The sequence below is a fragment of the Hemitrygon akajei genome, chromosome 7, assembly GCF_048418815.1.
Source record: "Hemitrygon akajei chromosome 7, sHemAka1.3, whole genome shotgun sequence".
Lineage (NCBI taxonomy): Eukaryota > Metazoa > Chordata > Chondrichthyes > Myliobatiformes > Dasyatidae > Hemitrygon > Hemitrygon akajei.
Window position 1 is genome coordinate 60,448,293 of NC_133130.1, and position 27,834 is coordinate 60,476,126.

At 41.2% G+C, this 27,834-nt stretch overlaps 2 protein-coding genes across 3 annotated transcripts in view; one reads left to right on the plus strand and one right to left on the minus strand.

The window, feature by feature from the left end:
- Positions 1-27,834, plus strand: part of LOC140730489 (echinoderm microtubule-associated protein-like 6) — a 343,576-nt gene that overhangs the window by 140,116 nt on the left and 175,626 nt on the right. For both annotated transcript variants that reach the window (XM_073050994.1, XM_073050996.1), the window contains exons 12-14: positions 11,153-11,259; positions 15,776-15,894; positions 17,140-17,326. In XM_073050994.1, the coding sequence (XP_072907095.1) occupies positions 11,153-11,259; positions 15,776-15,894; positions 17,140-17,326 (413 nt within the window). The remainder of the gene's footprint in view (positions 1-11,152; positions 11,260-15,775; positions 15,895-17,139; positions 17,327-27,834) is intronic.
- LOC140730495 (clathrin heavy chain linker domain-containing protein 1-like) overlaps positions 1-27,834 on the minus strand; it is a 408,057-nt gene that overhangs the window by 24,097 nt on the left and 356,126 nt on the right. The gene's annotated exons all lie outside the window — the stretch shown is intronic.

The window sequence follows — 27,834 nt, forward strand, 5'->3', positions numbered from 1 at the left end:
TTGAGTTCTTCATCAGCAAGATAAAGTCAGAATTAGCCTTGACTAAATCAGTTCTATCTGATCTGCAACCTCTCAAATAATATGCAGAGCTGGTTTTCAAATAAATGCCCACAGACATCCTAAAGTGAATTTTGGTCTGGCTTGACTAAAGAAATAACATACACCCAAATAATTCCAGACAGGTGAATGGGTTAACAGATGTTTTCTGGTAAAATGACAGTGTCTTCGAACGCAGTGGCCTCTTGGGGGGACCAACCAAAGGTGTTTGTTTCTTTGTTAAGCCTTTTCTACAATAGCAAGACAATGCTGGACTCCAAGAACTTTGGAAACTGCAGATCTATCCCATCAGTAAACTGCTCGTTGGCAGATGTACTGGACTGGGTGTAGACCGTGTTGCTGCCTGCTACAGGAAGGCATTGGAGTTTGTGCATGAAAGTGGTGTGCAGTGTAACTGTGGCTGATTGTCTTGGATGTTTCTCTTGCGATCACAAGACCCTGTTGGAAATTGATGATATAAGATGCTGCAGGCCAGTTTCCCTTGTTTGGTGGATTGACAGATGACGAGGCACCTGCATACTGCTGTTTGTTGAGGACTAGGCCTCAGGCCACAAGTTTGCCTACTGCTGGAGTATAGGAGATGAGACACTGGGGGCAATGTAGTGCAGCGTCCGTGCTTGCTTGGGGGCTGGCCTCTCTTGTTCGTGCTGCCCTCCAGTGTTCGATTAGTGGCATGACAGGCTGGATTGCATGCGTCTGCGTGCTGCTGGGAACTGTATATGCCAGAAATTTGCGGGACATGTTGCTTAGAACTTGACTATACATATATATGGTTTTTTTGCATGACTGTGTTATTTTGCTCGCTATTTTGAATGTGCTGTGTATGTTTTGCACCTTGATCTCAGGGGAACGCTGTTTCATTTGGCTGTATTCATGTATGGATGAATGATAATTAGACTTGAATTTGATTTGATTTTGAATTTGAGACTGGCAGATATGCTAATGGATATTTTTGTTATTTTTTTCATGAGTGATTAACAAAGTCATGGCCAATTTCTGACTTTAACAGCATTTTCTGACCGATCTCTATCCCTTGATTCCTCTATTATCCAGAAATGTATTCATCCCAGTGTTAAGTACAAGCCTTCACAATTCTCAGAGGTAAAAACAATTCCAAAGATTTACTGTCTTGTTATTGAAGAAAATTCTCCTCATTTCAATCCTAAATCGCCTATCAATTATTTTGAAGTTGTGTCATAGAGTTGTACATCACCAAAGTGAGCCTTTTAATTACCTTTTTGTCTATCTGCATTACTCTGTTTGCCAAAACTAGTGCACATCCTTTTATTCCTTGCCTACTTAAGTATCTGCCTATGTCTCTTAAGCATAGTGATTGTGTTTGATTCCATCAGTACCGCTTGCTGAAAGTTCTAGATATCAACCAGTTCTTGTGTATGAAAAAAAGCCTTCTCAAATCCTCTTTTTAAAAACTCCTTCCTCTCAACTTAAACCTATGCCCTCTTGTTTTTGATTTCACCCACCTTAGGGAAAAGACTCTGACAACGACCCTCTTATCTTACCACACCAGCTTCCTTTACTTGCAGAAAACAAAACCCAGTCAACTACAACCCCTTGCTTTACCCTCTTCTGCCAAATGTTGAGGTTGTTAAGACTTCTGTACACTTTAGTGCAGTTTTTCCCCTTATTCTTTTGCCTTGTGTGAAAAGAGACTGAACCTACTCGGGCTTTTCTCATACAACAGACTTGCCATCTGGACAGTCAGTGTGGTGAATCTTTGTTGCATGCCCTTTCTAGCAAGCATATCCTTAATTTTTTTTTATACGCAGAGAGACCATGCAGGGAGCGTGTTCTCACCATTGCCTTATATAATGTACTAATGGTTGGCACATTGGTGCAGCCGGTAGAAGATGTGAACTTCATAGATGTGAATAAAATCATGAAGGATATGGGCAGAATCTATTCCCCAAGGTGCACAGATACAAGATAAGAGAGGAGCAATTTAAGAGGCCGGAGAGGTAACTTCACACTGAGGGTAGGAAAACATGGAATAAGCTTGCCAGAAGAGGAGGACAAGGCTGGTACAATTGCATCATTTAGATAGATACCTGGAAGGGAGAGGATTGGAGGATTATAGGCTGAACATGGGCAACTTAGATTAGTAGGGAGGATATTGTGGTTGGCATGGGCTAATTGGGCCAGAAGGCCTGTTTCTGTGCTATATTACTCTGACTAGTAGATCTGCTGCTGCATAGCGCTAGAGATTTTAGCACAGTCTAACCTGGGGTGTATCTATTTTGTATTTACACATTTTCATTGTGACCATGTAGATTTCCTCCTATATCCTAAAAAGGTAAGAGATTTGGTAAGCAGATTGATCACTGTCCATTGCCTTTGGTGTACAGGTAAGAGGTAGAATCTGCGAAGTTGATGTGAATGCAGGAAATTTTTTTAAACAATGAAGGATTCATATTGGATTAGTGATTGATGTTTGGTGTGGACCTTGTGAATCAAAGGGTTTGTGTGTCTGCTGAATCACTGCATAACTCTATATTAGCTTACTTCATGGGGTACAGTGGTCTGTTACTACAACAGAATCCAAGTTAACCTCGGGGTATGGAGACATGAGGCTGCAGATAGTCAAAGAGCAATACAGCACTGATACAGGCCCTTTGGCCCAATGAGTCCATGACCACTGTGGCACCCGACTATTTAGTCCCAGTTTCCTGTGTTCAGACCTATATCCCTCTATGCCCTGCTCTTGCATGTGCCTGTCCAAGTTCTTCTTAGACAATACTTTGTACCTGTCTCAACCATTTCCTGTGGCAGCTTGTTCCATATACTTGCAATGCTCTGTGTGGAAAAAGTTGCCTCTCAGCTCCCTTTTAAATCTTTTCCTTATCACCCAATATCTATCACCCCTATTTTTAGGTTACTCTTGAAAAATCTTTTCCTATCCTGGGAAAAGATTGATAATATCCACCTCATGAGTTTAGAGACCCTGATAAGGTCACACCTCATTCTCTTATGCTCCAAGGATAAAAGACTGATCTTGCTAAGCTGCACCTATAATTCAGACCATTTAGTCCTGGCGACAACCTCATATAAAATATTTTCTGTGCTGTTTCTAGTTTAATAACAGGATGGCCTAATCTGTGCACATACTCTTAAGTGCAACCTCATCAATGACTTACACAATTGCAACATAATGTCCCTGTTTCTGTACTTAGTGCCCTGACTGATGGCTAAATGCCTTTTTCACCATTCTGTCCACCTGTGACACTGCTTTCAATGAACTATACACTTGTACTCCAAACTCCCTCAATTTCATTATGCTCCCAGTACCCTACCAGTTATAGTTTAAGTCCTAAGCTGGTTAGACTTTGCAAAATCCATTTCCGCGAACTTAACTGTGTTAAATTTCACTTTCCACTCCTTGTCTCATTGTCTAAATGTTCCACATCCCCATTTCGCTGTCAACAATGCCACCTCACAATTATGTACTATGCACAGAAATACTGATCAAATTTTCAGCATTCACATCCAAGTGATTTGTATAAATAAGGAATAGCAAGAATCCTAACACCAAGCACTGAGGCATACCACTAGTCACTGGTCTTCATTCCAAGAAAAATCTTTAACCACCACCCTCTGCTTTCTACCTACAGTATGACACAATTTTGAATCCATTGTACCAACTCTCCCTGGATTCCATGGGACCTAACCTTCCAGACCAGCCTACAATGTGGGACTTAGTTGAAGGCATTGCGGAAGTTCAAAAAGACAACATCCACTGCACTACTCTCATCTACATTTTTGATTACTACAAAAAACTCTAAAAGGTTCATCAAGCACCACTGCCCATTCGCAAAGCTCCTCCTGGTCATAGTGCTGGCAGAGGCCAAGGTTACTGTATTGGAGGGAAATGATACAGCATTCTGTTTCACTGAGACATGGCTCACCCCCCCCACTCTACAATTCAGTTAAAGGGATTCTTAATCCATCATATGGCAACATAAGAAAAAGATATAGTGTTAGTGTCTGTTTCATGATAAACTAATTGTGGTGCTCAGGTGGAATAATTTTGTCTCAAAACTTGTTCTCCCATTTTATGATTAGGTGTTGACTGTTCTACTTATCTTAGGAGTTCTCTGCCATGATCCTTATTGCAGTTTACCTTGCACCAAAGGTAGATGTCAAGCCAGCAGTCAGCGTATTGTGTGTTGTTATTAACAAACAAGAAACAGCCTTCCTTGATACCTTTCACCTCCTTTCTGCAGACTGCAATCAGGCTAGCTTGAAGAACTCAATGCCCAACTATCGCCAGCACTTCACCTACAGCACCAAATGAACCAACACAGTCAGCCGCTGCTATATTACCATCAAGAATGCCTACCATTCCATCCCTTGGAAATCTGATCATATGGCTGTCCTCCTCCTAACTGCATATAGGCAGAGACTAAAGACTAAGGCACCAGAGGCAAAGACAACAGAGGTGTATAGGAGGCAGAGGAATGACTATAGAACTGCTTCAAGTTGGTGGATTGGACCATGTTCAAGTACTCATCATATGACCTGAATGAATATACCACTGTTGTCATGAACTTTATAAAGAAACACATAGATGAGTGTGTCCTCACAAAATCATTCAGTCTTCCCCAATAGGAAGCCCTGGATGAACCAAAAGATTTGTAATCTGTTGAGGGCTAAATCGATGGTGTTTAGGGCTGATGATCTGGAAAAGTTCGCGAGGTCAAGGTAGCTATTTCACATGCAAAGTGGCAATTCTGGACTAAACCTTAATCACAGAAAGATGTTCGACAACTGTGTCAGGGCTTGGATGCTATCACCTCCTACAAAGCAAAGCCAAGCATTGTACAGGGTAAAGAGGTTTTGCTCCCAGATGAGCTCAATACCTTCTATGCTCTCTTTGACCGACAGAGCGTGGAGGCAACCTCACAAACCCCCACAACCCTTGCGAGCCTGTTAACTCAGACTCTGAGGATGATGTGCGAGGTGAACCACTGGAAGCATCTGGCCCAAACAGTGTATGTAGCTAATCAACTGGCTTGAGTGCTTATGGACATCTTCAAACTCTCATTTTGTCAGTTTACTTCAAGCAGGTGTCAATCGTACTGATGTCCAGGAAGAATGTGGAACCTTCCTCAGTCACTATCATACAGTGCCACTTAAATCCACCATGATAAAGAGCTTTGAAACAGTGGTCCCTAACCACCGGGCCGCGGACCGGTACCGGGCAAAGCAAAGCATGTGCGAGGAGACGATATGATTTGGCAATATGAAACAATATGAGTCAGATGCACCTTTCTTCATTCCCTGTCACGCCCACTGTTGAACGCACGTGAGGTCGTTACGCACGCGAAGTCATTACCCACGCGAGGTCATCAGTCGCCTAAATGCAGTGATACCCTAATGCCAGGGATCATTGGTTGGCCTTGGGCGGCCGGCAAGAAGTGCCGTTGCTACTGGCCTGGAGCGAGGACAGGTGGGCACTGCCTCTAAACCTGTTTAGCACACCAAATGTTCGTGGGGTACCCGGTTCTAAAATATTCTCAGACGACCTAATTTGGGCTCAGGGTTTCGTAAGTAGCAGAGCAGCTACCGCGCTGCGATCTTCTGAAAGTCATCCCTCCAGCCAAACCTTTGTCGGCTGATAGATCCTACCTACCTACGGGGGGGGGGGGGGGGGCAGGGTAGTGCCCTATTGCACTCCTCCTCACTCGATCGGTTGCTCTTTCTGGACTGCGACCGCCCTGGCCCCGGCACGGGGACTTCCGGCCCTTACTTTGTCCTCTCACCCCACCCACGACCAGCCACACCTGGCCAAGGCATCTGATGGTGGGCGGGAGGCTGGAGTTCAGACCTGGAGGCTGGCTAATGAGGCAATGAAGCCCTGAAAACTGCTTCGGCACCTTGAGTCCAAGCACCTTGCACTTAAAGACAAACTTGAGTTTTTGTTGAGTTTTTTGAGCGAAAAAAAAGTGAGCAAGTGGGACAGAAGCAAGTTCTGAGAGCCACAGAAACTAAATTGCGGAATAGAATGGACATAAGGAACTCTCTTCGAGTATCGCTGTCTCCCATCATCCCTCGATGGGACTGTCTTGTTGCAGGGAAACAAGGCCAGGGCTCCCACTGATTCAGCGATATTGGTGTGTTGCAATGATTTTATATGTTCACACGAGGAAAATATGCGCTGTGTGTTTAATATTAAATTTGTTAGATAAACCCTTTTAGAAATGAAATTGAGTGTATTAGCCACTTATAAGTGACTGATAGTTAACTTATCACCTATATTCCGGTTGTGATTAACAACCCCCACCCCCGTTGGCCAGTCCGCAAGAATATTGTCAATATTAAACCGGTCCGCGGTACAAAAAAGGTTGGTGACCCCTGCTTTGAAAATTGGAAATGGATCTAGGTCATGACGCATACCAACTCCTGCCTGAGGAAGTGACCTAGATCAATACCAATTTTCCTATTGTTACAACAGGTCAACACCCAGTTTCTACACCCAGCTCTGTAACATTTTTATAATGACTGGCTGTTGGCTAGCAAAATACTGCAACTTCTCACTCAATGTCAGCAAAATGAAAGAGCTGGTTATTGACTGTAGGAAACGGAAACCAGTTCTCCATGATCCAGTCTTCACAGGGGATCACAGGTGGAGAGGGTCATTAACTTTCAATTTCTTGGCGTAACCGTTCCAGAGGATCTATCCTGGATCCAACTTGCAAGTGCCATTACAAAGAAGGCTGGACAGTGCTACTACTTTCTTAGAAGTTTGCAAAGATTCAGCATGTCATCTAAAACTTTGGCAAACTTCTATTGATGCACAGTGGAAATTAAACTGACCAGGTTGCACCATGCTCGGTATTGAAAGACCGATGCCCTTGAATAGAAAAGCCTACAAAAATAGTGGATACAGCCCAGTCCATTACAGGTAAAGCCTTCTTCACCATTGAGCAAATCTACAAGGAGTGTTTTCGCAGGAGAGCAGCATCCATCAGCAAGGAACCCCCACCATCCAGACCATGCTCTCTTCATGCTCCTGTCATCAGGAGGAGGTGCAGGAGCCTCGGGTCCCTCACTACTGGGTTCAGGAACAGGTATTACCCCTCAGCCAGCAAGTCCAGAATGAGAGTGGATAACTTTACTCACCCCAGCACTGAACTGCTTCCACAACCCATGGATTCACTTTCAAGGACTCTACACAACATGTTCTCAAATTTATTGATTTATTTATTATTTTGTTGTTTTATTTTTTGCACAATTTGTTGTCTTTTACATGTCGGTTGCTCTTCCATTTGTGTGCAATTTTTCATTGATTCTGTGGTGTTTTTTGTATTTACTATGAGAAAATGAATCTCAAGATTATGTATGGTGATATATGTACTTTGATAATAAATTTATTTTGAACTTTGCCAATAAATATATCAGGATGCTCTTCATTGATTACAACTCAGCATTCAGCACTATCATCCTCTCAACTCATCATTAAGCTCCAAAACCTGGGCCTTGGTACCTCCCCAGACAACTGGATCCTCAAATTCTTCCCTGGCAGATCCCAGTTAGTATGAATTGGCAACAACATCTCCTCCACACTCATCAGCAGCACAGGTGCACCATGGGGCTGTGTGCTTAGCCCCATGCTCTACTCACTTAATACCTATGATTGTGTGGTTAAGTATACCTCCAATGCCATATTTGTTTGCTGATATCACTACTGTTGGTGCAGAGTCAGTGATGGTGATGAATCAGTGGAGAGAAATCTGGTTTGAGTGGTGCCTCAGCAACAACATCTCACCTAACAGCAGCAAGACCAAAGAGCTAATTATTGACTACAGGAGGAGGATGTCTGAGGTCCATAAGCAGGTTCTCATTAGAGAATCAGAAGTGGAGGAGAAGGTCATTGACTTTAAACTCCTCAGTGTTAACTTATCAGAGGATCTATTGTAGGATGACTACCCTCTGCTCACTGCTGCCATCAGGCAGGAGCTACAGAAGCCTTAGGTTCCACACCACAAGTTCCAGGAACAGTACAACCATCAGGCTTCAGATCGACATGAATAACTTCATTTATCACTGCTCTGAACTGATTCTATGACCTACAGACACACTTTCAAGGACTCTTTACAACTCTGTTCTCAGTATTATTTTTATTTGCATAATTTGTCTTTTGCTCTGCCTCTCTGAATGCTTTAGATGATGCAATTTGGAGTAATATACAGTCTGCTTGAGGTACTCGGGTTGAGCTAACCTCATGCAGTGTTTTATCCCAAAGCATTGTTCTGACGAAGCTGCTCAACTTGCTGAGTTCCTCCAGCTCTTAATATTGGAGTATATGTTTCCATGGATTATCTTGTAACCAGTAATGTACCCTGATATTTATAGAAACCTTTCATAAACTAGGCTTGTGCCTTGCTGCTGATGTGCTAAATGCACAGGTTATTTCCTTGGCAAACACGAGGAAATCTGCAGATGCTGGAAATTCAAGCAACACACACAAAATGCTGGTGGAACGCAGCGGGCCAGGCAGCATCTATAGGGACAAGCACTGTCAACGTTTTGGGCCGAGACACTTCGTCAGGACTAACTGAAAGGAAAGATAGTAAGAGATTTGAAAGTGGTGGGGGGAGAGGAAAATGCAAAATGATAGGAGAAGACCAGAGGGGGTGGGGTGAAGCTGAGCCGGAAAGGTGATTGGCAAAAGGGATATAGAGCTGGAGAAGGGAAAGGATCATGGGAAGGGAGGCCTAGGGAGAAGGGGAGGGGAGCACCAGAGGGAGATGGAGAGCAGGCAGAATGATGGGCAGAAAGAGAGAAAAAAAGGAGGGGGGAAAATCTAAATATATCAGGGATGGGGTAAGAAGGGGAGGAGGGGCATTAACAGAAGTTAGAGAAGTCAATGTTCATGCCACCAGGTTGGAGGCTACCCAGCTGGTATATAAGGTGTTGTTCACTCAGGTTGGAGGAGGCTCATCTGGTCTGTACTCAGTAGAATTCAGAAGAATAAGGAGGGGGGGGGGGTCTCATTGAAACCTATTGAATAATCTAGGACCCTCACAGCCCTAGAATAGAAGGATAACCCTTTAGAAAAGTGATGAGGAAGAATGTGTGGGATTCATTGCCACAGACAACTGTTGAGACCAAATCACTGGGCATATTCAAAGTGGATGTTGATATGTAGGTTCTTAATTAATAAGGGCTTCAAACTATACAGAGATAAGGCAGGAAACTGGTTAATTGATCAGCCAAGATGGAAAGGCAAAGTGGACTTAATAGGCCAAATGGCCTACTTCTGTTCCTATGTTTTATGGTCTCATAAACACAAGGGATTCTGCAGATGATAGAATTTCAGAGTAACACAAAAAATGATGGAAGAATTCAACTGGTCAGGTAGCTCCTGTGGAGGGGATTATGTAGTTGAATTTTCAGACCGAGACACTTCATTAGGACTACCTTCATCAACTTCTTTTGTCACTTCCACAAAGTTTGGTATGGGTCCCCAAATCCTAAGGACTTTCTACAGGAGCACAACTGAGAGCATCCTGACTGACTATATCACTGCCTGATATGGGAACTGTACTTTCAATTACAGAACTCTGCAGAGAGTGGTGGGGACAGCCCAGCGCATCTGCATTTGTGAACTTCTCACTATTTAGGACATTTACAGAGACAGGTGTATAAAAAGGGCCCAAAGGATCTTTGGGGACCCAAGTCACCTGAACCACAAACTATTCCAGCTGCTACCATTCGGAAAATGGACTGCAGCGTAAAAGCCAGGACCAACAGGCTCTGGGACAGCTTCTTCCACCAGGCCATCAGACTGATTAATTCATGCTGATACAATTATATTTCTATGCTATGTTGACTGTCCTGTTGTACATACTATTTATTAAAAATTACTATAAATTGCACATTTGGAGACATAAAGATTTTTACTCATGTATGTGAAGAATGTAAGTAATAAAGTCAATTCAATTCACTCAGCTTACTGAGGCATAACCTGCCCTCACAAAACCATGTTGACTATCCATAATCAGGATACTTAGACTTCTCCAAATGCTCATAAATCCTATCTCTGAGAGTCCTCTCCAATAGTTTGCCCAGCACTGAAGTAATACTAACTGGTCAATAAATTCCAGGATTACCCCTATTGCCTTTCTTGAACAAAGGAATAACATGCGCCACCCTCTGCTCCTCTGGTACTACTCCTGCAGTCAGGAAGTCCTCAAAGATAATTTCCAAAGGTGCTGTAATCTTTTCCCTCACTTCCTGTAGTATCCTGGAGTATATACCATTCAGTCCCAGGGACTTCTCTTTCCTAATGTCTGGCACATCCTCTTTCTTCATAGTGACACGTTTCAGCATATCAGCCTATTCTACGCTGGCCTAACATTCTGAGTTCTCCAGCATTTGGTGTGCATTGCTTTGGATTTCCAGCATCTGTGATTTTGTCATGTTATTTACTTTTCCTCAATATCCTTTCACTTGTGAATACTGAAATAAAGTATTCAGTAAGGACCTCACCCACTTCCTCAAGCATGTTTCCTCTTTTCTCCCTCATCGGTCCTATGCTCTAATCATCCTCCTGTACTTCATATATGTGCACTGCCTAGGGTGGGATCTTAATGGCTTAATGAATTTTTGCCTGCTAGGTCATTTCATAGAACGGGTTTTAAAAAAGCAAATCATGGAATGTATGACTAGAATCAAATGTAAGCCAGACTTGATGAGGATGGCAGTTTTCCTTGTCTAAAAGAAGTAATCATTGACCATGGGTATTCCAGAACACGTATAACTATGTTCCTGGGCATCCTTCATTTATATGAAGTGATGCACAAAATGCCATTTATTGATAGTTATAATGTCAGCAAAAGACCTGTGCTTAGACTCAGTACAAGTTAACTTGCCCTACAAGTTGATTTCCAAAGCTCTTGACCTGTGATGACCTAGTCATGATTTGGTATTTGCTTTATTGCAAGTGCACAATTATTGAAGCCTTTTCCAAATTGAATGAGAGTATGTTTTGTATGATGGTAGTTAATTAAATAAAATAAATATGGACTTGTTAAGGGAATGTTATAATGGCTGCAAATTATTTTGTTTTTAACAGACGGTTATGTTGATTCTAATAGTGAAGAATCTGACTCCGATCTATCAGATGTTGCAGAATTGGATTCTGACATTGAACAAGAAGTGCAGATCAGTTATGAACGTCAGGTTAGTGACCGATTAGCAGTATTGGCATATCAATATTGTTGTTTTGATTTGATAAATATGCAGCTTTTACTTTTGATACAACTGTCATTGACAAATTTTAATTACATTTCATTTATGGGTTCATATACAGCTTCCAGTCAAGATGACACCGAGCTGCTGCTTCCATTAAGGTTGTGACACAGTCTTAGTTGTTTATTAGGGTTTTTTACTTCATAAGTGTGTCTAATCCCATCACCAGGCTCATATGCAAACTTGGCTCATTATCTACCTCTGCTAACAGCCATATGACTCAGTGGTGAGAAAGCCACCTCTCATAAACAATATACGCCTAAAGTTGGTATGATTTGGGGTTCAACCAAACTGAATCATCATGATGTTCCAATTAAAGAAACCACGATTTGAGTGAATGCTGTTTAAATACTACCCATAGACAATTATTGGTTGGTAAGAAATAACCGATTGTACACTGCATAAAATTATAAAGAAAGTATATTTATTAATTTCAGCTTTATCAACAGTTATTAGGACAAAGAAATTAAAATAAAAGGTCCCATTACAGTTAAACCAGTTCAATGTACACATAACCATTGGACCATAACCATAACCATCTCTTCCAAAACTGGGTATTCAGGGGTGTATATCTTGCTCATACACTGGACCCACGGTCTGTGTATAAGCACCCATCACATTTTCAAACTCCCCTTGAAGACTATCTCAAGCTCTGTCTCTCTCAGGAGCATTGCCTTTCCCCTTTGAAGCCATTCATCTCCAAACAAAGCATTTCTTGCATTGGAGACTCCTTCCAACAACATTCTGCAGCATCTTTGCTTCTTTCCCGCTCTGCAGCTCCTGCCAAAAGACCCCAAAGCAGATGACAGTCTCATAAAACTGTCTTCACCCTGCTCTGTCTGGAATTTTCTCCAGATCCCACCATACTGATTGGCTGACACCACATTCCAAAGCTGAACAGCAGGGCTTCTTATCTTTAGCCGAAACCAAAATTTTCTACCAGCAGGACACACTGCTTTCACAGAAAACAGCTAAACATGAAATACCTACAGCATCGCAGTAGAAATCTTTACCAGGGCATTACATATGATTTTAGGGACAGAGCGTATGGGGGAGTTAGAGTACAGGCTAGAGTCTAAGCCTCTGTTCCATGTTCAAAGGCTAGTGACGTGGTTGAATGTCAGGCCAGCGAGGCGGTGGACCTAGATCCATGAGTCAGTGAGACTGAAGTTCGAGGCCTAGTGTTCAGAGTCCTATCACCTGGCAAGTCCTGGGTCAATACTGAAGAATGAAGCCTATAGGACAAATGGAAATCTCGATCAACGTCTGAAGTTTGATAGGAAATCCAAAAGTTAAGGTCCAATGGGTGGAGCCCCAACTCTGAATTTCTGTGAATCCACTGGGGAGGTCAAAGGCCATGTCTGCGAATCCATGGAGGCCATAGATGACCTGTCCTGGGGTTAGAAGACTGTGTATGTACATGGATGCTTGTTTTACTATTGTTGCTTTCTTACTTGGTATTTTCTATTTTGTTGTGTTCTGTTTTTCTGCCAAGCATTATGAGCATATTGTGTTGGTGCCAAAATGTGTTAATGCAAATGACGAATTTCACTATGTTTTGTTGTACGTGTGAAAAATAAATCTGAGTCTGAATCTGAGGTTTGGAGTCTTTTGTGACATTTATCTTGCAGTTAATATTGTCTGTAAAGAAATGAAATATTGTCTTAAAGGAAAAACTCTAATTTTACATCATAAAATTGTAAAAAATTTGCAAAAAAATTGACAAAGCAGTTTGGCATTTTGTGAGAACTTCCCAGGTCTGACTGTTAGCCGGCATAATTGGAGGACCAAATCATTTCCCATTGTTTCAAACCTGGAACATTCATGATTTTATTTTTGTCACTACCGTCAACTCTGTGGAAGGACTGCCTGAAACTCGTTGGTCTTACAGTGCGTGGAAATGTTCACAAGTGAATGCTGCTGGCTCACACATTCTAAATCCCAGATTATGTGCTGATAGACTCGCTGATGCTTTGCACAACTATCATAAAGGGTCTGTGGGAAAGGTCAATGTATAGCATTCTCCCATCACTGGAGACTTGGGGGCTGTGCTCCATATACTTAGTTCTCAAGCGTATTGCTGACAAAATGACTAGGATTGAAAGATTGATGTGTTAAAATATTGTAGGTAATTGAAATAATGCTTGGTACAATTAATCAAGTCACTACAATAACTAACTATATATTTTATGCTTGAAGTATGTTACAAGGGTCCCGTTCCACCTACATCTGTGACACTTTACACGTTCTTGATCACATGAATCACTTCAAGTTCCCTGGACAGGATTCTTCATTTTCACTATGGATATCAAGTCCCTATATACTTCTATCTCTGATCAGAAAGACCATACAGCTCTCTGCTTCTTTCCAGACAATTGACCTAATCAGTTCCCCTCCACTGCCACCCTCCTCCATCAGGTGGAACTGGTCCTTGCCCTCAACGATGTCTCTTATGGCTCCTCCCACTTTTCCCATGGGTCCTAGCTATGCCTACCTTTTCATCAGCTATGTGAATCAGTCCATGTTACAAGCCTTCACTGGTAACACTCTACAACTCTTTCTGACGACTACATTGACAACTGCATTGGTGCTGCTTCCTGAACACATGATGAAATTGAAGAGCTCAGTAACTTTATCTCCAATTTCCACCCTGCCCTCAAACTTACTTAGTCCATATCTAACACTTCTCTTCTCTATCTTGATCCCTTTGTCTCTGCAGACAGACTATCTACTGATATATTTTATAAACCTACTGAGTCGTTTGGCTATCTTAACTATACCTCTTCCCACCCTGTCACTTGTTAAAATGCTGTTCCCTTTTAGTTCCACTGACTTCACTTCATCTGTTCTCAGAATGAGGCTTTCCATAGTAGAACATCTGAGATGTTCTCCTCCAATGAACGGGGTTTCCCTTTCACTGCCATCAATGTTGCCCATACACATATCTCCTCCATTTCCCACACATCTGTCCTCACCCTATCTTCCTGCCACCATACCAGGGATAGCATTCCCCTTGTCCTTAGCTACTATCCCATGAGACACTGTATCCCAGCTGTTGGATTCTGATGTTTTAATCCAAGGTTCTTACAGAAGTCAGGAAAGAGGCACAAAATGTTGGTTCACAATCATTTTAGTAAGTGTTGATAGAACAAAAAGAAATTGGAATAAACAGTGATAGAGGTCTACTGAGCAAAGAGAGAGACAAAAAACTAAGATGGCGCTGCTTTGTGGTCAGCTGCTTTTATACTGGTAAGTAAGGAAAATTGCATTCAAGTTTGTAGAGATAACCAATGAGAGATCCCCTGTTCAAATCATGCAGATACAGAAGCTTCCAGAGCTTCCCAATATAACCACTAGGAGACATGTTAAACTGTTACATATATAGAAAACTACAAAAAGCAAGCAAATAATTATTTGTTAAACTGCAAAGAAAATATCAATTCAACTGTCTAATCTAAGAATTAAGCAATCATCCAACAGAGCACGTCGTCTTCTGTAGCTTCCACTATCAACAATCTACTAGTAAGCAAGTATTTTCCTACCCTCTCCTACTCTCCACTTTCCACAGGGATTGCTCTCTATATGACTCACTTGTCAAGTCATCCCTCCCACTGATCTCCCTCCTGGCAAGGTACTACAATTGCCCCTGTATCTCCTCACTCATCATCATTCTAGGCCCCAGTCAGCCCTTCAAAGTGGGATGATATTTCACTTTAATGTTTCATTTAAAAGGCTGAAATCCTGATAAAGCAGCAGTTCCTCTGTACTCCATCTGAGTGTCAGTCTGGATTTTGTCATAAACTTGAAACCATGAATTTCACTGAAGATCACCATTTGTGTCTAGACTAGTCAAAATGATTGACAGTATTTAATTCTATGAATTCGTTAACTTGAGAGAGTGCAGAAGGAACACATGAGACCTGGTTGACACACTACCTGAAATTCAAGTTTGAATTCTATTTAGAATAAACACGTTCATTGGTGCAGAACTGCGGATTCCATATGAGCCCAATGTCTTGGTTTTTAATTGGTAGACAGTCATTGTCAATCTTGTTTGTCTGGTGAAATTAGGTTAATCACCATATTGAATGGCAGATACTGGCCCATCAGGGAACTAAAAGCAAGCTGTTAGTTTAGGCCCTTAAATAGTAGTTCTGTTCTGGAAGAGGAATGTTTTGTAATCATTTTACAGAAGGCAGAGAAAGAATTGTGAGCCTTGAGTGTTGTTACATGTTCATAAATGTTCAACTGGCTTTTATTTCCAGGGAGCATGTGAAACTTTGAAATGGTAAGAAGAAATCTAGATCCTAGAAAGTTTAAACATAATTAGTGGTACAATACTGGCATAGGTTTTGTAATAGATGTCTTGGAATTTCTTGTTCAAAGTATTTACTGCTTCATGCATCTTTAGTGCAGTGGCAACATAACACTTTACTTTAACTTTTAGGTTTACAAAGAAGATCTACCTCAACTCAAACAGCAGAGCAAAGAGAAAAAACAAGCAGCAGCTCCTTTGAAAAGAGAGAAAGCCCCTGAAGGAAGTCTGAAACTGCAATTTGTCCATGGGTACCTTTTATAAGCTTTTCATTCTGCTGCATTTTTGCAATGCATGGTTTGTACGTTCTTCATGAATACATTTGAAGCAACAAAGAGGTCACATTGCATAAAAGCTACCACAGCACTGCAGTAAGCTTATTTGCCTTCAAACATTGTTTAGATTAAGAGTTCCCATAATACACCTGAACCACTCACTACTCAAGTCAAGAGACTTCATTAGGCAGTGATCATTAGCTTAAAGTTGGGCTACTTTGCTGACTGTCTGCATGTCTTCTGTGCTTCAAAAGATCATGTCCTCAAATAACACTGCATTTCAAAGTTCAAAGTGAATTTATTACCAAAGTACATATGTCACCATATACAACCATGAGATTCATTTTCTTGCCAGCATACACAGTAATTCCAAGAAACAATAGAATCATTGAAAGACCACACCTAACAGCATGAACACCAATGTGCAAAAGACAAACTGTGCAACAATAAAAGTAAAAAAAAGATAGTAATAAATAAGCAATAAATATCGAGAACATGAGATTAAGAGTCCTTGAAAGAAAGTCCATAAATTGTGGGAACAGTTCAGTGATGGGGCTAATGAAGTTGAATGAAGTTATCCCCTCTGGTTCAAGAGCACTAATGGTTGAGGGGTAATAACTGTTCCTGAACCTAGTGGTGTGGGTCCTGCTCATGTGTCTGTTTCCTAATGGCAGCATGTGGGAAGAGAGCATGGCTTTGGATAGTGGTGTTCCTTGATGTTGGATACTACTTTACTGTGACAGAATATTTAAGTTAAAATAAGTAGTGCAAAAAAAAAAAACAAAAATAGGTGAACTCTAAGGAGTCCTTCCCTGTGCTATATTCCATGTTTTTCCCATACCCTTTATGCTGAATTACTATGTGTTTCGTGTATTTTCTGGGATAAGATTCCGAAGAATTTAAGTAGAGAGAAGGGGATAATAGCCATAGAACAATACTTTAAGATGATTGTTATGTGAACCAGTGGAGAAGCAAGGAGAAATAATGTTTCACACTGAGTTGTTATATGCTGTGTCCTGTGCAGGACATAAAATTTGATTTGAAAGTCATTTTTAGAAATTGTTTGAACAAATATTTGAACAAGTGAAATGAAAAATAGAATTTTTTTTTTAGAGATAGCCTTGATGATTTTACTACTGGCAGATATTGATGCCTAAAAAGGATACTTTAAAATTCAGCTCTTAATATTTGTAAAGCCTGTTTTGTATTTTGTGTTTTAAGGTACAGAGGATATGATTGTCGAAATAATCTCTTCTATACCCAAGCCACTGAGGTGGTCTACCATGTTGCTGCAGTTGCCATTGTTTACAACAGACAACAGCATTCGCAGAGATTCTATCTTGGACATGATGATGATATCCTCAGTCTAGTCATTCATCCAGTTAAGGACTATGTGGCCACTGGGCAGGTATTTAAAAAAATATATATAAACAACCACTGGAATGTGATAATATACCAGGGAGACATACTGCACAGCTTGTTCAAACTATTGGCTCATAAATTGGATGGCGTACGTTATGTTTTTCAGAATAATGCCACTGTATTTAAATGTAAAGTATAAATGAATGTCATTTTGCACAGATTGCCTATTTTGAGAAATTTAACTTGGCAAATTTAGTTATAAAATGATGGCAATAAGGCAGCTAGCACACACACCATGTGTGAGACAATGCCATTTGTCATCTATCACTCATTTGAAGCATTTGGAGTTGAAATTGAGTCTCATTTTTATGCCAGAAAAATGATTGAAATTTAAAAGGAACCTGTGTCTTACAGAAATATTAAACCCTTACTGCATAGTGTGCTGGTAGTTCAATATTTCAAGGAAAATAACTAAATGCAGGTCTGGAAAGATATCTGGGGATATCAGAAAAAGGGTCATCCAGCTGCAGGGTAGGACAAGGGTTGATTATACCTCCATTAGGTAATCTGAGCTCGTGGTTGGTTAGTGAGTGGGTGACAACTGGGGCCAACAGTATGCATGTGTGATTGTAGTACTTGAATATGGGCCTATCATTGATGAGTTGTATTGGGGGATTTTTTAGTCGGGAGCTGTGATCAGTAAATTAAGAAACTTACTGAATCCAGTAAGTTGTGTGAAGTCATTGAGCCAAGAGTTCAGGAGCAATACCACTGAGTTAGTTCATCGATGCATTAACCTCTGAAATCTTGATTGGTTGTGAATCCAAACAGAGGATGCAGGCAAGGGAACCTGCCTATGCTTGATGCCATGTTCTCCTTTGTAGGCTGCCCAGGGCTCAAATCTCCATGTCTTTGAGAAGCAATGTCATTTTTCTGGTTACCATCTTTTAACATGGATTACATTAATCTCTTTCAGTATGCTACACATACTGAGCCAAAAGTAGGATTTCAAAAGCAAGTAAATATGCATGGAGGCTTCAGTTGGAGTTGGTTTATTATTGCCATGTGTACCAAGTTTCTGTGAAGAGCTTTTCTTACATACTATTCATTCAGATCAGATTATTACACAGTTCATTGAGGTAGAACAGGGTAAAACAATAACAATGCAGAATAAAGTGTTGCAGCTACAGAGAGTGCAGTGCAGGTCAACAATAAGATGCAAGATCATAACAAGGTATGACCTATCATACTAGGAAATTATTTAAAGTCTTATAACAGCAGGGCTGAAGCATTTCTTGAGCTTGGTGGTACGAGTTTTCAGCCTTTTGTATCTTCTGCCTGATGGCATAGTGGACAAGAGAGGGGAGCAAAAACATGTGCCCTTTAAACCTAGCTCTCAAGGACTGCAGAGAGCTGTGCTCTTCTCTTCAGCTGTATAAAGAACTGTGTACCCAGCCACAACAAAGACCCAGTTCATTCCAGCTAGCTGACCAGTCTATACCATCTGCACAGTTTCTGACAGATTCACTGGAGAACTTGATGTTTTCTGTTCTCTGAAATAGTTTCTACATTTCGTTAGAGACCATTGTTGAGAAAGCATGCAGATTTGCATAACTGAGCTTTTTGAAGGTTTGGGGTGATATTGTACTTGTAGCAGTTCTGTTACTCATTCAAAATCCAAAGCTCTACATGAATTTCTGGAGCTATTACTTTCCTGACAACAGATTCAATACAACTTTTCATGATTCTGAGTAGCTAGGAAGCTTGAATAACCCTTTTTCTCCATCTTATTTCCATCATGCAGCTTATGAGGTTAGATGTTGGCTTGTGATTCTTGTCAATACCCTTCTTTGGACACCGGAGTGCCTCTACAATGATGGGACAATCAGGAGCTTTGTGTGGAGTGACTTCAAATCATTGACATTTTGGTGGATGTCTATGTCCAATTGAGCACATTGCAGTGCACTCTACATCCAGTTGAATTTTTAAAAATTTTATGACGCTTTCTATGTAAGCTTAGCATCAACAGGGTTTGGCTTTCAATTTTGAGAGAAGGGATTGGAAGGGGGAGGAGGATTAGCAAAGGCTAATGAAATGAAGTTAGGTTTAAGCGGAGTGGAGATTGTGTGAGTGGACATGGTTAGAGTGGAGAGCTGAAGCTTTGGTTCAAGAGACTTTAGTGAGAAGAGGCAGAGTTTACATGCAATTTGTGTTACATTCTCTTTCTTAGGTTCTATTATTACACAAGTAGAACAGTGAGAATGAAACTCAGGGCAGTGATTATACTCCTCTTGCATAATGTGAGAAATCAGGGATACCTCCAAAGATTAAAATAAATTTATTATCATATGTCATCAAACAGAACCTTGAGATTCATTTCCTTGAAAGCATACTCAATAAATCCATATTAATTCTGTTATGGCTATTATTATGAAAGACCATACCAACTTGGATGTTCAACCAGTGTGCAAAAGCCAGAAAACTCTGCAAATACAAAAAGAAAGAAATAATAAACAAACAAACAAACAAACAAACAAATAAATAAATAAATAAATAGATAGATAGATCAATACATCAATCAATCTATCAATCTGCAATAAATATCAAGAACATGAGATGAAGAGGCTTGAAAGGGAGTCCTTGATTGTGGGGATATTTCAATGATAGGTCACGTGAAGTTGAGTGAAGTTATTCCCTTTAGCTCAAGAGCTTGATGGTTGAGGGGTAATAACTGTTCCTGAACCTGCTGATGTGAGTTCAGAGTCTCTTGTACCACCTTGCCGATGGCAGCAGCAAGAAAGCTGAGGTGGAGGGGGTCCCTGATGATGTTGCTTTCCTGCGATAGCATTTCATGTAGATGTGCTCAATGGTGAGGAGGACTTCACCTGTGATAGACTGGGCTGTATTGAACTTAATGTATCCTACTTTTTGTAGGATTTTCCCTTCAAGGCCAATGGTGTTTCTGTACAGTCCATGATGCAGCCTGTCAACACACTATCACAGAAACATAGAAACATAGAAAATAGGTGCAGGAGTAGGCCATTTGGCCCTTTGAGCCTGCACCGCCATTCAGTATGATCATGGCTGATCATCCAACTCAGAATCCTGTACCTGCTTTCTCTCCATACCCCCTGATCCCTTTAGCCACAAGGGCCATATCTAACTTCCTCTTAAATATAGCCAATGAACCGGCTATATTTCATTAATTGTTTCCTGTGGCAGAGAATTCCACAGATTCACCACTCTCTGTGTGAAGAAGTTTTTCCTCATCTCGGTCCTAAAAGGCTTCCCCTTTATCTTTAAACTGTGACCCCTCGTTCTGGACTTCCCCAACATCAGAAACAATCTTCCTGCATCTAGCCTGTCCAATCCCTTTAGAGTTTTATACATTTCAATAAGATCCCCCCTCAATCTTCTAAATTCCAGTGAGTATAAGCCTAGTCGATCCAGTCTTTCCTCATATGAAAGTCCTGCCATCCCAGGAATCAATCTGGTGAACCTTCTCTATACTCCCTCTATGGCAAGAATGTCTTTCCTCAGATTAGAGGACCAAAACTGCACACAATATTCTAGGTGCGGTCTCACCAAGGCCATGTACAATTGCAGTAGAACCTCCCTGCTCCTGTACTCAAATCCTTTTGCTATGAATGCCTACATACCATTTGCCTTTTTCACCGCCTGCTGTACCTGCATGCACACCTTCAATGACTGGTGTACAATGACACCCAGGTCTCGTTGCATCTCCCCTTTTCCTAATCGGCCATCGTTCAGATAATAATTTGTTTCCCTGTTCTTGCAACCAAAGTGGATAACCTCACATTTATCCACATTAAATTGCATCTGCCATGAATTTGACCACTCACCTAACCTATCCAAGTCACCCTGCATCCTCTTAGCATCCTCCTCACAGCTAACACCGCCACCCAGCTTCATGTCATCCGCAAACTTGGAGATGCTGCATTTAATTCCCTCATCTAAATCATTAATATATATTGTAAACAACTGGGGTCCCAGCACTGAGCCTTACAGTACCCCACTAGTCACTGCCTGCCATTCTGAAAAGGTCCCGTTTATTCCCACTCTTTGCTTCCTGTCTGCCAACCAATTCTCTATCCACATCAATACCATACCCCCAATACCGTGCGCTTTAAGTTTGCACACTAATCTCCTGTTTGGGACCTTGTCAAAAGCCTTTTGAAAATCTAAATGTACCACATCCACTGGCTCTCCCCTATCCACTCTACTAGTTACATCTTCAAAATATTCTATAAGGTTCGTCAGACATGATTTTCCTTTCACAAATCCATGCTGACTTTGTCCAATGATTTCACCTCTTTCCAAATGTGCTGTTATCACATCTTTGATAACCGACTCTAGCATTTTCCCCACCACCGATGTCAGACTAACCGGTCTATAATTCCCCGGTTTCTCTCTCCCTCCTTTTTTAAAAAGTGGGGTTACATTAGCCACCCTCCAATCCTCAGGAACTAATCCAGAATCTAAGGAGTTTTGAAAAATTATCACTAATGCATCCACTATTTCTTGGGCTACTTCCTTAAGCACTCTGGGATGCAGACCATCTGGCCCTGGGATTCACTACACATCTATAGAAGTCTGTTAAAGTTTTAGATGTCATACCAAATCTTTGCAAACTTCACCTGTGAGATGGCTTTCTGGAGATCATACCTGGACATCTTGTAACAGTTTTGTTTACCAGACTTGATCTAGCCCTCAGCTAATTGCAGATCTCATGGTTCATCCAGGGCTTCTGGTTGGGGAAGACTGTATGATTTTGTGAAGACACACTCATCTACAACTGTTTTAATAAAGTCCATGACACCTATGGTGTATTCATTCAGATCCACAGAAGAATCCTTGAACAGGGCCCAGTCCACCGACTCGAAGCAATCCTGTGGCTGCTGCTCTGCCTCCTGCGACGATTACTTTGTTCTCCTAATCTCTGGAGCTTTGCTTTTTAGCCTCTGCCTGTACGTAGGTAGGAGAAGGACAGCCAAGTTGTCTGATTTACCAAAATGAGGTCTGGGCATTGAGCGGTAGGCATGACTTCGTATAACAGTAGTCTAGTGCGTTGGGACCTCTGGTGCTATGGGTTATATGCTGATAGTAATTAACAAGGTTTCCTTCAAATAAACCTGGTTGAAGTGCCTTGACTATGATTTAAAATACATCAGGATGGACTGTTTCTTGTTTGGAGACAACGTCAAGCGCTTGATTATCATCAGCAGTTGGTGGTATGTAAGTTGCAGTGAGAATTATGGAAGAGAACCTCCTTGGTATATAGAGCAGAAGGCATTTGATCATTTAGTAATCAATGTTGTGGGGAACACAAGTTTGACAAAACTGCCACAGACTCTGCTAAGAGTCTATCATGAAGCACACAGCCCCACCTTTTGCCTTTTCCGAATCAGCAGTCTGGTCCATATTCTAAATCAAGAAGCTTTCCGGTTTGATTGCTGTATCTGGTGTGCCCCAAGAAAGCCATATTTCGCTCAGACATAAACCACACCAATCCCTCATTTTTCTCCAATACAGCAATCTTGCTCTCAGGTCCTCAATTTTGCTCTCCAGCAATTGGACATTTGCTAACAAGAAGCTAGGTAGAGGGGGCCTGATCCCGCATACAGTGTGGTAATCACAGGATTACTAATTAAGCTATGTGCTAATGAGGTCAGGAAGAGAAGATCATGCAGTTTAACATGGGGCTGTGCAGATGGTACAAAAGAGAGGGCTTCAGAGTTTTGGATCATTGGGCTCTCTTCCAGGGAGATGGTTTGCACCTGAACTGAAGAATGATCAATATCCTTGAGCGAAGGTTTGCTAGTGCACATTTGCAAGATGTGAATTTTTATTATCAAATTAGATTAATTTTAGATTCAAATAGGATTCATTTTCTTGTGGGCATTCTCAACAAATCTATGGAATAGTAGAATAATCATAATGGAATCAATGAAAGCCCACACCAAAGGTACAAAAGATGACAAACTGCGCAATACAACAAAGAAAAAATATTAACAACTAGATAAGTAATAAATATCAAGAACATAAGATGAAGGCATTGAAAGTGAGTCCATAAGTTGTGGTAAGATTTCAATGATGAGACAAGTGAAATTGAGTGAAGTTATCCCCTTTGGTTCAAAAGCCTGATGGTTGAGGGTAATAAATGTTTCTGTACCTGTTGCTGTGAGTCTTGAGGCTCCTGTACCGCCTTCCTGATGGCAGCAGTCAGAAGAGAGCATGTCCTGGGTGGTGGGGATCTCTGATGCTGCTTTCCTGTGACAGCACTCCATGCAGATGCGCTTAATGGATGGAAGGGCTTTACCCGTGATGGACTGAGCCATTTTTGTAGGATTTCCCATTCAACAGCATTGGTGTTTCCATACCAGGCTGTGATGCAACCAGCTAATATACTCTCACCACATATCTAAAACCTGACAAACATTTATAGATATCATGTCAAATCTTCACAAACTCCTAAGGAAGTAGAGATGCTGCAATGCTTTTTTCATAATTGCACTTATGTGATTAGCTAGGCCAGGTCTTCTGAAATGATAACAGAGGAATTCAAAGTTACTCACCCTTTCTACCTCTAATCTGATGAGGACTCACTCATGGACCACTGGTTACCTGCTCCTGAAGTCCTTAATTGAATAAGAGGTTGTTGATTTTGGCCTATGATAGTGGTGTCATCAACATGTTTGTATATAGCATATTCATATAAAAGGTACCAATCCATAATTCATTGGAAGTGTCATCACTGGTGTATAGGATCATAAAGGGAACATATGGCACATTGGCCTTCATAAATAAGGGAATTGAGTACAGGAGTTGGGATGTTTTGTTGGAGTTGTATAAAATGTTGGTGAGGCTGAGTTTGGAGTATTGAGTACAGTAATAAGCCTGGAAAAATGTTGTTTGTTTAATTGTAATTCAACCATATATGAATATCCATGAACAGCCAAATAAAACAGCATTACTTTGGAGCCAAGGTGCAAAATACAGTACCAACAGTCACACACAGATCAAGGCACATCTAAGATAGCAAGCACATAAAAGCACAGTACTGTACAGTAAAATATAGTCACACAAAAAAGAGGAGTCCAAGACCCTGAGTTCATGAACGTTTCAGCAATCTGTAATTAACACAATACATCTTGTCTTCTGGAGCAAACACCGGGGAGCAGCACTGCCTCCAGCATGGATGCCACACCACAATGCTTCCAGTGGAGTGCATCTACTCTGATGCCTTGCTCCTGAGCAGCTGTAAGCAGATGACACCGCAGCTTTAGGCCTCATCCTTGTTATGGCCAAAACCACACTGCTCCCCTGTTATCCACCAATAAGTCAGTGAATCAGTGAAAAGTAGATAAAATTTGCAAGATTGTTGCTGGGACTTGAGAAGCTGAGTTATAGAGAAAGGTTGAATAGGATTGTACTTAATTTCCTGGAGTACTGGAGAATGAGAATGGGAGGTATACAAAATTAAGGGATATTGATAGGGTAAATATATACAGGCTTTTTTCCCCTGAGGTGGGCTGAGACTGGAGCTAGAGTTCACAGGTTTAGGGTGAAAGGTAAAATATTTAAGGGGAATCTGAGGGGGAACTTCACTGAGAGGATGATGAGAGTATGGAACGAGCTGCTGGCAAAGTGGTGGATATGGATTCAATTGCAACATTTTAGAGCAGTTTGGTTAGGTACATGGATGAGAGGGAAATGGAGGACTATGTTGCATAATGGCACTTGGCAGAAAAGCAGGATGGTGTGGACCAGATGGGCCTAAGGGCCTGTTTCTGTGCTGTAATGCTCTCTGACTCTCATGAAATGGTGGCAAAATTGCTGAAAAGACAATGGATCCTTGAAAACAATTCTTGCTTTAAGCAGCCACATGTCCTGAACATTCTGATTTCATCATGAACACATATGGCTATGGCTTCTTCGCTCTTCTTATGAGGATTTTGTTTTTAATCAAAAGGTGAAATTTTTAGGTCCAAGCTACAAGTTTCATTAAGGATTCTGAGAAAGAAGTACCAATAATGAAATCTTCTCACCCATGACTGGCCTACCATATACCCTCTTGGCTGTTTCAGTACTGATCAAGACAAGAATGTCATGAATGTGTGACTCTCTCAACTTGGTCATGGCAGCCATGTTGATAGCAATTTGCCCTGTTAAAGGATTGCAACATGGAATCCCAAGTCTTGAAGTGACCAACAAAGTGTAATACTGTATGCCAGTCCTTGACCTTGGCATTCAGTGAAGCTTTATTAAGAACTTCATGACACATAGATGGTGCTTTAGAAACAAATGGGTACACTGTTAATAACTAGAGCAAGAAAAAGATCTAATAACTTTTGTTCTCTTTCTAGTACACTATACCTTGTGGGACTTGACTGTAGTATATCATTATTCATTATCTCCCCAGATATAGAGCTAATGAAGAATATTGGTCTTTAAAGTGAACTTTGTACATCCCAGTTCTTTGGACTTTCAAAATGAGCATTAAATTTACTAAGAAGACAGTATAAAGAATTCTGAATGGAATGCAAGCAAGACTCTGCAGTTTACATTCAGTTGCTTGGGTTTCTGGTAAATTTATGACTGATTACCTTGTCATCAAAACAACTTCATCTCCATCATCTATTCTAAGCCTCACTGTTGATAGTATGTCAGGGTTGGTCCTCCAGTAAGCATCCTCTGAGGGGAACTCCATTTTCAAGATTCAAGTTTGTTTATCACATGGACATCAAAAAATCCGGTTAGCATTAACAACCAACATACTCAAGAATGTGCTGGGGGCAGCCTGCAAATATCGCCATACGTTCTACCGCCAGCATAGCACGCCAACAATTCTTGGCAGAATAACAGTACACAACAAGCAACAGAACAGCAGCAGCAAAAACAAGTCCTGTTCCTCCCTTTGCCCCATCCATCCACCCAGCCCCCCACCCTCACAGTCCTTTAACCACTGGACAGCCCATATTCTCCAGCCTACAGCCTCCAGTGGATTTGGATTTGGGATTCAACTTCCACAGTGGACTCAGAGATTCGCCAACTTGGAGCTCCAGAGCCTTGACTTCTGGACTTCCGATTTGACCCTTGGACCTCAATCCTCAGCATCAACCCCAAGGACCAGTCAATCACTGAACACTAGACTATGAACTCTGGACATGCCATGATGGGACCCTGCACATGAGGTCTTGAACTTTGGTCTCACTGATTTGTGAACCTAGGTGGTCATTTAATATCATTCTATCTGACTGCATAGAGCCCTAATTCCAAAATATCTTGCTGACCTGGGGGGAGGGGAGATTCTGCCTCTGAACCCTAACCTGACCCCGAACTCACCTCTCTGTCCCAAAAACAATCTCTACAAAGCTAAAAAAGTAAACACAACTAAATCTGACGCATGTCTGAATGGAAGTTGCAGTTCGTTGCTATCTTGAAGCATCCAGTTTTTTGGACTCTAAAGTTGTAGAGAACAGGAGGAATCTCTTAGATAGCATTATGATTGTTACTGGCATATTGAAGCACCCTTCTAATTAATGTTCATCAGCCAGACTCGGCCACCATATGCTTCAGAGTTCCAAATGGTTACTAATGGATAATGAAAGGTCCTTCCAATAGTTCCAAGTAATAAGCAAATATGGTGATGGTAACCAGTCTCTTTTCTTATATAAAAATAAAGGTTACAGAGCCAAAATCCAGTGCAACATACAAATATAATCTTAGAATCTTTTTGATTTTCTCATCTCATCAACGTATTTCATTGCAGGGATATATTGGAATAAATTTGTGGAAAATAGCAACACAAGCGACATGACATTTGGTCTCAGGAGAAAGCATGAAGTATTGAAGAACGCAGTGTTATTGTTTACATGGAATTTTCAAAGCTGTTGACAAGGTCCCACATGAGAGATGCCCAGAAACATAAAAAGATCCAAGAGAGTATGGGAAATTAGATACAATATTGATTCAGAGACAGGAAACAAAAAGTAATTAAGACCATAAAACCTGAAGATATAGGAGCAGAATTATGCTATTTGACCCCTAAAGACTTGGCCTCCACAGCTGCCTGTGGCAAAGAATTCCACAGAATCGCCACTCTCTAGCTAAAGAAATTCCTCCTCATCTCTGTTCTAAAAGGATACCCCCCCCAACCTGAGGCTGTGTCCTCTGGTCTTGGACTCTTCTATCATAGGAAACATCCTCTCCACAACCACTCTATCGAGGCCTTTCACCATTTGATAGGTGGGCACCCCTTATTCTTCTGAATTCTAGTGAGTACAGGCCCAGAGCCATCAAAGACTCTTCATATGACAAGCTGTTCAATCCTGGAACCATTTTTATGAGCTTCCTTTGAACCCTCTCTAGTTTTAGAACATCTAAAACTGGAGAGATAAGGGGCCCAAAACTGCTCAGAATATTCCAGGTGAGGTCTCACTGGTGCTTTATAAAGTCTCAGCATTACATCCTTGCTTTTATATTCTCCTCATCTTCTAATGACTGCTAACATTGCATTTGTGTGGTGAACTA